At 37.2% G+C, this 12,500-nt stretch overlaps 1 protein-coding gene across 1 annotated transcript in view; it reads left to right on the top strand.

Annotated features, from left to right (window-relative positions):
* Window positions 1-3,169: 3,169 nt before the first annotated feature.
* The window catches only part of LOC135225176 (uncharacterized), a 13,718-nt gene continuing 4,387 nt past the window's right edge, over window positions 3,170-12,500 (top strand). Inside the window, exon 1 of the mRNA XM_064264442.1 lies at window positions 3,170-3,786. Within this exon, the coding sequence (XP_064120512.1) occupies window positions 3,753-3,786 (34 nt within the window). The 5' untranslated portion in view covers window positions 3,170-3,752. The remainder of the gene's footprint in view (window positions 3,787-12,500) is intronic.

Here is a 12,500-nt window from a genome sequence, read left to right on the forward strand (position 1 = left end):
AAAAAAAATATTCTCAGTAACTAAAAAAAACCTTAATAACTGACGCAAATTCAATAACTGCAAAAACAATTTATTAACAAATAAAGCGCTTCGTAAAAAATAAAATACTCTAACTAAACGCCCAGAGCACTGAGAGGTCAAAAACTCTGAACCCCCTCGAAAAAACAATAGCGCTTACAAACCTCTATCAGATCTGCAAAACTGAATCGACAAAAATGCCAATGAATAAAAGAAGACGGAAAACCAAGTGATTCTCTAAGCAAGGGTGTCAAAAAATAGCCGTCGAAAGGTTACTGGACCGGGGAAAATGCTTTGACGCCTGCACTTCCTACAATAGGTTCAGTGAAGGAAAACAACGTACCTAAAGGGCAGTTTGGGTTGATAAGGTACTCAAGGATGGGTTAAGACAGTCGGAGAGAGAGAGAGAGAGAGAGAGAGAGAGAGAGAGGAGAAGCACTGCAAACACAGAGGAATGTCTGAGTTCTATTATTTCATTAAAGGCCTTGGGACTCACTTGTTGACATGTATACTCTCCCCCCGCTAAAGAAAAAGAGGTAATTCGTGTGAAGACAGATACCGCGTGATTATTCGTCTTCTTCCTTGGCTGTATACGAATGTCATCGAGTCACGTATGATTTCATAATAGTATTGCTTAATAAGGAAACTCATGGTGTGCGAAAAAAAACTGGAAGTTTGCTAATGTTCACCACGATCGCATTTTTTTTCTTAAACGACTTTATCTCGGGCAATGATAAGCAGCTAAAATCAAAGCCATTAGCATTTTATGATCAAGTATATCTTCCGGATTCAGTTTCTGAGAATCAGTCTTACTACTCGTAGTTAGGTATAAATCATATACATTTTATTTTGTGATGATAACGCAAATTATGAATGTAGTTATCTGTATCTTCGATCATTTCTTCAGCGGCGTTCAATTTTTGTATGATTGTTCGGGCAGGGTTCACCACGACCCGTGTTTTTACCTAGATTTATAGTTTGATAAATTTCTTTTTCGCTTTTGAAAATCTCAGCGTCATCATAGAAACATCAATTACTGTTTCTTGCGATGGCTGTCAAAGATAAACGTGATAGGTGTAAGGGTGCTCTCCCTTAGGTTTTTTATTAACACATCCTCAAAACTTCATTTGGAAAATAAGAAATGAAAACAGCAAGCCTTCTGATAAGTCATTAGGTCGATTATTTCTGATGACTAAGTTTTCTTTCTTCCTTTACTTTCGTAGATATTCAGGTTTGTTTAGTTTAATCTGTCTTGCCATGTTCTGGTTGAACTGTAATTAATTGTGTAAATAGCATGAACAAAAAGGAGCAACAGATAGTAAAAAACTTAACATCAATGGAAATGGGACAGGGGAGTAAAAGACTGTTAAACACTGCCCGAACAAGACTTAAGCAAAAGTTAAGTTTTGCAAATCATGCTCATCAACCTGATCCATAACAGAGCACCAAGCTAAAGCTTTTTTGTTTTTTATCTGTTGTCCTGAAACCTGCAAATCACCTGCAATCGAAGCGCAATAACCTTGCAACAGAATTTCAGTGCCTCCACCGAGCGCCGTGAGCGTGCTGTGACGTCTCCGGCAGTTCGAATCCCGTTGAGGAAGTGTTACCAGACGTAACACGGGAATTTTTGTTCTCGCGGTTTTTTATCCTCATCGAGTTTTTTCAGACATTACTCAAGGACTCTGCGTGTGCCTGATTGTCAGCGTTGAACAAATAGGAACAAGTAGAGGAACCTTGCAGAGGGTGGGATACGTCTGTGCTACTTGGTGTCATAGCCTGCTTGTTATTTTGGATTTGTAATTGTGTCTTATTTTCACTAAATAAACTTTGTTGGTATCTGAATACAATTTTATTTTCGAGGCTTATCCCAGTGTAACAATCTGCTTACAAATTTATTCCATAATAATTTGACAACAGTTTTCCAATGACAATATCTGTTTCCAGATTTATTTTGATTCAGTGACAATCTTAAGACAAATTGGTTTCACACGATTCAGTGTTGGTCCTCCAAGGTGAAAATCTGTTGAATGATTCATTCCACAGTGCTCCACGGATGACTTTGCAACGTAAAAACTTATTCTGAAATAATACCATGCAGTGATTAGACAAAAGTTAACAAAAGGGGCAAACAGGTTTTCGATGAAAGGAATCATCCATAACGTAACAGGACTGCATAATTATAGAATACGTAGTAACAGCGCCTAGAGACTCATTCAGTCTGAGCTCTCTCTCTCTCTCTCTCTCTCTTTTACAAGAAAATATAAATTTCTACAAACCCGAGTACATTTTATATATATATATATATATATATATATATATATATATATATAATATATAAAAATATATTTATATAGTCTATATATATATGGGCTATCTATATAAAATACTGTATATACATGTATGAATATATCAATATATTCCTATATATATAGGGTATATATAATATATATATATATATATATATATATATATATATATATATATATATATAATATAATGTATATATAGGGTCATATATATATATATATATATATATATATATATATATAGAGAGAGAGAGAGAGAGAGAGAGAGAGAGAGAGAGAGAGAGAGACTGATTCCATCGAACTTGTGTCATACCCAAGCATGCAAGACGACCTCGATCTTGATAACTTCGAGAAGAAAAGACATCAGAAGGTGAACATTGTGAGGAGATCAACACTTATGTGACTGTGAATCAAGAGCACCTCTCTCTGACAGTTAAGAAGGTCATTAATATTATTCCCCGGGAGACATCGGAGGTCACCAGGCCCCGTGACCCCAATTTTTATGGCTTCTTTGGAGTGTTACGCGCCAGTGATCGTGACTATTCTGGTGCCTCTCATTTCCTCCTCAGGTGGGCACATGCCCGGGAAAATTTGCCGAAGGCCGGAAGTGATTGCCCAAATCCATTGCGCGTAAAAAAATAAAATCACGATTCTAATCTATCTTAGGTTCTTCACGTCTCCGCGGAGTGTAGAATCTGTCGCCATCCCTGATTTATCAGCTGTTTATTCGTGTCAGACTAAAATCATGGAAGAAAACATTTAGACGTTATGGTGATTATTGGCAACCCTCTCCACCGCCATGGGTGCCAGTGACGTGAGTTGGAAGACCTTAGGCACCAGGTAGGTCCCAGAGGTAGTGGTCGTCTGATCCTTGGGTAACGCAGAACAACTTGTCCACCTTTCAAAGCTCCGCCCGTACACGAATCTGCAGCCACTCTCGTTTTCTTTGGAATTTACGAGACTGAACTTCCTCCGTCAGTCCGTCGGGAAACGAGAGTCCGGTGATGACTTGGTCGGACTTACCAGCGTGAAATATTCTCTTTTAATCAAAATTGTGTCATCGTGATCATTCAAGTCAAATATTTCCATCAAAACCTGGTCTGCGCAGGACTTTTATTTTTATTTGCATTTTGAAATAGGAGTGTTTCATAAACTCTGTGAAGTGTTCGCGTTCCAGTGTGAGAAGTGAGAACTATTAGAGAGAAGATATAAATCAAAGGCAACGCGGAAGTGAACGACGACAATATATTCCACTGCCCAAATAAGCATTGCGTCAATATGCCGCTCAGCATCACTGTCTTTTTATAAGTGAGAAGGAGAAAACAATTCGGGAGTCAGGGACTGGATTGAAGAAAAGAGTAATCGAAGATTTTCCTTCATTTCTCAGGGAGATTCCTGAAGTATCCTGCAGCTCCTTTCAGGGTCAAAATGAAGTATGTTTCTGATGGACAGTGGTGGAAAGGTGAGCAGTGATTCTCTCTCTCTCTCTCTCTTTTCTTCTAACACGTGTATACACAGGCATACACACATACCTGCATACAAACATACCTGTATGTTATATAATATATATATGTATATATATATATATATATATATGTATATATATACATATATACACACACATAATACTGCACAAGCGCATGTGTTACTTTTCAGGACATGGATTTACAAGTGCATTAGACATACCATTAAATGAGAAGTTCAATGAAGACTGTGGATCAGCAAGTTTTGACTATTCTTCGTCAAAACAACTGAAATATTTGACTGCACTGATAACTGTACATTTGCATGAGAGCCCACAGCAGAAGAGCGTACTACCCCCGCCGAAAGATCAACGTCCTTCACTTTAGCCAGAGACTTCGTAAGAAGTTCGTCCTTGATCGCTGATTTTTTGGGCAAGTAATCGCATGCTTCGCCCTAATATTGTTTCATTTTGTCTTTAACATGGAAAATGGCAGAGAACGATGGATTGAATAATATCTGCATCACATTTTTTGGGTACATTTTGATGGTTAAAGGAATGAAAACTTAGAATCTTCACTGAAGTCAACTAAAGACTTAATTATTCGGAATGGGTCATCTAACCAATGCTTTCACGAAGCGCCACTAAAATCCGATCATCCATTCTTCAAATATCTTCTTATCACGCATCATGCCAGGGAGATATCATTACCTGTTACTTTGCCGGTCTTAAACAGTGCCTCATATTAACACTGATGGTCATAAATGATATTCATAAATGATATAAGTACGGTGCAATATAATGGAAGGGGCGTATTACACCTTTTTGAGACTAATTTTTCAATAAAACTTGCTAACATAATCTCGTTATACTGATCCTAAAATGGGCATGCGCTTATCCGACCTTGTGGTAATACTAACTCCGACCGCATCTAGCCATTAATGTCTTGAACATGACGTCGGCGGAGGAGTTAATTTACAATTAGGTTTTTTCTTGATTTCATGCCAGTCATTAAGCTTTCTACTGGAGTGTATGGCAAGGCGTTGGACGATAGAATACTACTAATCAATCTTTGTAGAATGCAATTGCCCATTCTATAAATATGAATTTTAAATGTATATATATATATATATATATATATATATATATATATATATATATATATATATATATATATATATATATATATATATATATATATCGATATATATCGTTTGTGAGCTATAGAAATCCGAACCGCTTGAACGATCTAGACAAAATTGGGTACTTCGTCATCATTTGACCCAACTTTGTAACTTGTGTGGACTTGTTGTGCGGTATATAAACTCAAAGTTTAAGTATATCTTAGTTTACTAGACCATTGAGCTGATGAACAGCTCTCCTAGGGCTGGCCCGAAGGATTAGGTATTTTTATGTGGCTAGGAACCAATTGGTTGCTTAGCAACGGAACCTACAGCTTATTGTGGGACCCGAACCACATTATATCGAGAAATGAATTTCTAATCACCAGCAATAAATTCCTCTGATTCCACGTTCGCAGAGCATGGAATCGAACTCTCGACTACCGAATCGGTAGGCAAATTAACAGGAGGTGTGTTGAGATTTGGGGTGGTGTTTCAGGTAAGTGGGGAGGTGCGTTTAGGTTCAGTGTTGGAGTAAATGGGAAAGTCACCACAGTAATCCTTGAATAAAAGGGACAGACAGTACAACACTACCTCGATAAATGGGACAGTCACCACAGTAATACAACAGGATACAAGGGGCAGTCAGCACAGTAATACCTGGATAAAGTGGACAGTCAGCACAGTAATACATGGGTAAATGGGACTGTCAACACAGTAATACCTGGATTAAAGTGACATTCAGCGCTGTAATTTGTGGATAAATGGGAAAGTCGGTAGAGTAATACCTGAATAAAAGGGACAGTACCAAAGTATGGGACAGTCATGACTGGATAAATGGGACAGTTACTACAGTACTACCTGGATAAAAGGTACAATCAGTACGGCAATACCTGGATAAATGGGATAGGTAGTACAGCAATACATGGATGAAAGGGACAGTCAACGCAGTAATTCTTGGATAAAAGTGCAAGGAGGTGCAGGAAAATTTTTCTGAGTTCTTCAGAGTGTTCCCGGGGAGCGCCGAATTGTCAGTTGACGTATATCAGATATTACATATAATATGTATATATATATACATATATATACATAAAGTTTGTTTCAAGCACTTACTATATTCTGATGTGTGTCATATGTGTATAATCGTTAAGTCACAAGCTTCATAAATTCTTCGGTTCAAATCCCTACCTTGATTATTTTCCATTATCTACTGAGGCTTTGTTATCATCACAAATTATATTTTATTTACTAGCTATACATCAGGTTCGTTTTGTATATTTTGTGACAGAGCTTCTCTCTCTCTCTCTCTCTCTCTCTCTCTCTCTCTCTCTCTCATTTACATATAGTTGCATTTAAACCTCGGTAATTATTACCTCGGAAAAGTCTACCATTACGAAAATGATATATGAACCCTTCCATTACTTAAATACAGCTCCTTGTTTTCCGATATAACGATACAACCAGAGAATGTTACATATGGCGGACTTGTGGGTTGTTCTAGTCTTCAAATATATAGCAACTGCCTATATTTTGGCATGGAATGTAACACAGACTATCATCTTTGTAAATGTTAACAGCAAATGAAATTAACTACGACTCCGTGTTAGTTCTTGCTCTTTATTTTTACAAAGGTTGCTGGACTTCATGTGTTTTTTCTGTAACTCTCTCTCTCTCTCTCTCTCTCTCTCTCTCCCCGTCTCTCCTCTCTCATCTCTCTCTTGCCATCTCCTTCTCTTCCACGTCCATCAGCTTGTGTCTTTCTGTCTTTGTTCCATAATATGGGGGCTAATTCATCTGATGAAAGCATTGTGGAATATGGACAAACTAATCAGTGTTTTCAGCTTACCTTGGTGATTCCCTTTATCATTGGAGAGGTTAGTGAATAGGTAACGATTATCGTTCGGATAGCTTTTAAGAATAGCGTTAAACACTGGCATTTGCTGTTCCCGATCAGTTGTTGATTACCTTCATCTCTCACTCATATCTAACATTGCACTCTTGGCATTTAATAGAATTTTCTACGAGTCTTGGAAAAGGTTTTGCAAGCAAGCTACTCTCCCTACATGTGGTTTCATTTCGTTTAGTAAACTGAACTGGGTTTCTTTATTTACCTTCTAGATTTGTTTTAGCAGACAGTACTTAGCCAATTCCTCTTTCGGTACCTAATGGTGTCTCGTAGTTATTTGTTGTCTTCCTTGTTGTTTTCACCCAATTAATCAATGCACTTTCTCTTTCCTTTCGATTTCACTCCTCGTAAGCCATTCTCTTCTTCTCTTCACACGTAAGCTCTTTGTGCTGCCAGAAGCTCATTATGCAAATTTCGATGGGATCTCAAACTGTGACCAGGAAAAACCAGTTAGTTTCGGTATTTCAAGGTAAGCGTGGCCTCCCTTTCTCTTCGTTGTAAACTCCTTCATTTCTCCAACAATTTATAGTTTTGCGCATTAAAAGTAAACTGTATCAGGTTTTAATAAGTTATTTTCGTGATCAGGGTTACTGTAGACGGAAGAAGCTGGGTGTCCTTTAAAACGCTTCTCTTCGGTCTCATTACGATATTTGTGGAACCACAACGACCATTTTCGACTCTGGTATTGGTTCGATAATTGGAGGTAGGGGTTGGTGGGGCGGTTTCGCCTCACATTATCCTTTACCAGGGCTACAATTAAATCGTTTGTATAACAAGTATGAGCCATTATTTCCATCTTTGGGTCGACACTACTTCGACTTAAGACTTACTATTTGCATACGTTAGCCTGTATCCAATCCTGCTTGGAGCCTTTCTCTCGTGAGTTTGTTGATGCAATGCTCCATTATCTTTAGAATGCGATGCACGCCAAGATCTAGTCAAGCTCTAAAGAATAACGTCATTCTTAAGATCTTGGTTCCAACAAGTTTCGTGCTGTGTAGAATATTGGAACGCGAGTTCACGTTCTTAACTAGACCTGACCTTCGTCAAACATAAATCTAGAATGTTAATATAGTCTTGTCTTTCTCTGATCCATCAACATTATTTCATGTTACGTATCATTCCGAATCATATTTGCTATCAAACGAAAAGAGAAAATTACGGAAGGTATTATAGTATTACCACAGCTACTACAAATGTTAATATTAAAAGTAGTCTCTCTCTCTCTATCGTCTCTTCCTCCTGTTCCTTCTCTCTTCTGTGCTCATCTCTCTCCGTCTTCTCCTTGTCCGTCTCAGTTTGCCTCTTTATGAGTTGCAGATAGATTTTCACTATTTTCCTCGCTCAAGCTCTTTATTATTGAAAGTTTAATAGTTGGGTAGAACCCTGGTTACAACTGAAGTTTATTGTAATGTCCCTTGCTCTGATAAAGGTTTGATTTCTTAATCACCATTTATCTGCTTTTTTTCCTTTTTTACTTCACGTGAGCTTTCCCCTCAAACTAATTTAGTTCCTATTTTGAACGAGAGCCTTCATCCCTTTCCGACCACTCCTCTAAATCAATTCAACCCATTAACAAGTTCAGTGTTTTAACTTCTTTCAGCTATACCGAGAGAGGGAAGTGATGTCTGCTTCATTGTATCCATTACGTTTCGATACTTGGTTTTCAACAACGTCTTGTCTCTAGGTTTCTTGTATAGATCAGGGGGTTCTCTGTCTCCCAGCTCTTGATACAAGAATTCGGTTGTAAATCACTCAGAAAACCCCCGTTGCCTTTAGCAACAGCTCGAGAACCAACACCTAACCATCGCCCCACTCGACACACACACACACACACACACACCAAAAGAATTATGTAAAGCCAAAGTTGAAGCATTAAGCAGATTGCATAACTCACTGTGCTGTTCTTAGCTACGATGGCAACCCTCTTTCCTTCTTATTCTCGTTTAAACATTCATTTAAACTTTGGTATATTTTTTGTTTTTAAATTCAGTCATCACAGATAGCACTGGTGTGGAAATAGCTGAAGATTATCACTTGGCCTTCACTGAAAATCATCCTAACTTCTCGGTGTGAACATTGCGTTTATAAAGGAAGAAGTTTATTTGTGCTTCAGAAATCGAAATCCTGTGCTGACAATGGAATAATAACGCTTAGATTTCACCTTGCATGGTTTGAAAAATATGCAAATAACCGCAGGTAAAAAAATCCTTTGCTTGTATTTCCGAATAATCATTATGATCATTAGCAGAGGTCATTCGAAGGAAGCATTTCCTGTTTTTCATCTTCCTCTGAAAAAAAGTTTTATTCTTCATCAGAAAACTTGAGAAACAAGTTTCTTTCAATTTAAGATAATTTCCCTATTTTAAATGAGTTTGTTATTATAACTATTAAAAGCGTGAAAAAGTGTTATTAGGTACAGAATACAATTACGGAAATCTCCTTCAAGTAAGTTGGTCCTAATGCAGTCATTTGCATCCAGTGATTATTCAGCTGTTATTATGAGCAAAGTTTTTGTGCTGAAAAAATAGATCTGATTACTTAAGCGGAAGAAATAAAGACTGTGAAAAGAGGCTGAACACCGCAGACAAGGTTCCACTCTCCACAAAAACTGGTCCGGTCCTTATGAATAGTGGTTTGATGTCTGGGTGCCACGGAACGTATGTACATCCAGCGTTTCGTGTATTTTCCTTTGAAAGGTAAAATATGCTTAAATGTTTCAATCTGAGAGTTCAAGGATCTCAGAAATTCAGATTTGATGCTCTTTGTTTCTATCGATGCCGGTCTAACGGGACATTAGTTGGTGGAAACTATTGTATAATGAAATGTACTGAAAAACTTCCGATATACTTTGATTATTCGACCCTTCTTAGTATGTCATTTAAAGGAAAAAAAAAAAAAAAAAGAATTACTAGACATTTCCTGTTAAGATCAAGGGTACAGTGTGAAAGCTCGTGTTCATTATCCAAGACCTTGTGAAATGGTAAAAACACCGTCGGTAAACCACCAGTTAATTTGATGGTGTAATAACTAATGTCTACCGAGAGAAACCTGACCGGATAATTAGCCGGACTTCTGACGTACTACTTTGATGCGCCAATCTATGGATGTAACTTTTCGTTTAAGTGTTTTCTTTAAAGTGTTAACATCTCGGTGCCATTTGAAGGCTTCTAAAGTAATTTCCAAAATTTCCCCCACACCCCACCCCCCAAAAAATCATACAGAAGACTTGCTAAAATTCCAGACTTGTGTAGAACTTACAAATATACTTGTCACTTCCTGGAGAATCTGTTCCTAACATGTTTGTGGATAAATACGCCTTAATACGTTTCGGACAGTAGGAGAAACTTTTCACAGATTACCCAGGAATTGTGCCGCCACTTATCTGAAGTCAGACGAACCGAAATTACATAGCAAAATCCTTAAATTCACGTGAAAGCATAACTTATAAGGCTTACGAATTCCAGCCTCCCGAGAAAACTCAGAGTAGCCATGTTGTCGGGACTCCAGTCTTGCGTATGACCATGGCATTTAAACTGAAATGTAGTAACAAGCATACAAAAAATGAACGGATAAATACATCGTAGGAAAGACTACAACTGTACTGAATGTCATGATCGAATTTTTTTTTATATTTAATGACTCCAATAATGGAGGGGAACAACGATGGGTGAAATTGATTTCAATCGCACTTCGGCACCGACGGTGTGTTTCATCACCGTTACGATATGTGATTGATCACCAACTCTGTAGTTTTCAAAAATATATATTTTTTTACAGAATCAATAAAAAAAGTAAAAAATGTGCCGAAGTTTTTTTCGGCGCAATCGAGTTATTTTGTACTGGGCATAATGCTGCATGAGCCACGGTCCATAAAATTTTCAGCCACGGCCTGGTGGTGGCCTGTCCAATGGGGTTGCCAGACGTACGATCATGGAAACTTTAACCTTAAATAAAATAAAAACTACTGAGACAGGAGGGCTGCAATTTGATATGTTTGATGATTAGAGGGTGGATAATCAGAATACCAATTTGCAGCCTTCTAGCGACAGAAAAAGTCCGGACGGACAGACGAAGCTATCTCTAGTTTTCTTACATTAAAAAAAAAAACACTTGCGTCAGATCTGGAAAAAACGACGAGGTTCACTTCCACAATCTGTCAGGGTTACTTTCCTTGCCTCACTGAGCGAGTGTTAGCTCCCATTTTTTTCTTCTGCTTCTTCTTTTAAATTCCAGCATTTGTTTATATTGAATATCTTTGAGTTTTTGCTGATTATTTTCGTCATACTTGTTATTCGTTATGGATAGCAGGGTTAGCCAATAGGCATTCACAATTATAAGAGATGTTGGCTGTATATATTTGACTTTATCTACTGCGGGTCACTGGATTACTAATCTACATTTTTATAATCAAAGTTATACTTGAATCACAATACGATATATAACATGTAATATTCAATCTACAGACAACACATGCACATATGTATTCATACACACACACACGCACACACACACACACAGACACACACACACACACACACACACACACATATATATATATATATATATTATATATATATAATATATATATATATATATATATATAATATCTTTTAAATGTCTTTAATTGCTTTTTCACTTATTCTGATAGATAATTTCATTTCTCTTCGCAAACCTCGAAGACCTCTCAGTCATTCACTTCCAGCATTATTATTATTATTATTATTATTATTATTATTATTATTATTATTATTATTATTATTATTATTATTATTATTATATTATTATTATTATTATTTGTAGAGGAGGTGGTTAAGCTTAGGAAAGTGTTCTCGGAAATCGCTGTTGTGCGGGACAAATCTCGTATTGTAATAGAAAAGTCGATAAAATATGACTGAGATCTTCTGGATAGACTTTAGTTGCTGAATGAAAATAACCAAAAACCAAAGAAAATGGCAGGGGGAAGGTTGGAGGCGGGGGGTGGGGGGTGATTTAGAAGACCTACGGACTTAAAAGATGTAGAGGAGAAGGATATAGGAAGAAGCGCTTATCTCACCTATAAAACGCAGTCAGGCATGACAACGTTTTAATGACCGCGGTGTAGCAAATGGATTGACGGTTAACACCTATATACAACCATGTCTATTGATCAGAGTTATGTAAAGTTTTCTTACAACCATATTTAATCTCGGATGAGGGTTATAAAACCTTGCATGGCTCCCCAACTTCTTAGCTCCGATAAAAAAAAAAGAGAGAAAAAAAAGCCGATTTCATAGTGAGGCATGACCACAGTACGTGGCAACTATGAAAATGCATATTTGAGTTATCAATTATTTTGAAAATGGAGATGCACATAAAACACACAGAAATCTATTTGTAATTAAAAAAAAGCTTTTATGAAGTTCAGTATTAATTTTTTGCATCAATAGATACTTTGTTGAAAAGAATAACGAACGCAAAAAAAAAAAATAACACGTGATATTGAATGTCTAGTGAGACATAAATAGAAAACTGTACAACTTAATATCCTTCATAGCCTGGATCACATAGGCTTTAGAAAATGGTAGTCTGTGTACGAATATCACCTCCTTTCTCTCTGTTCCTCATGGCACACATTATGCGTGTCCTTTCTTCTTACAATGTGTCAAAAAGACGCAAGTCATTACTCGATAGATATCCGTTAACAT

This window comes from Macrobrachium nipponense, chromosome 20 (assembly GCF_015104395.2).
Source record: "Macrobrachium nipponense isolate FS-2020 chromosome 20, ASM1510439v2, whole genome shotgun sequence".
Classification (NCBI taxonomy): Eukaryota; Metazoa; Arthropoda; class Malacostraca; order Decapoda; family Palaemonidae; genus Macrobrachium; species Macrobrachium nipponense.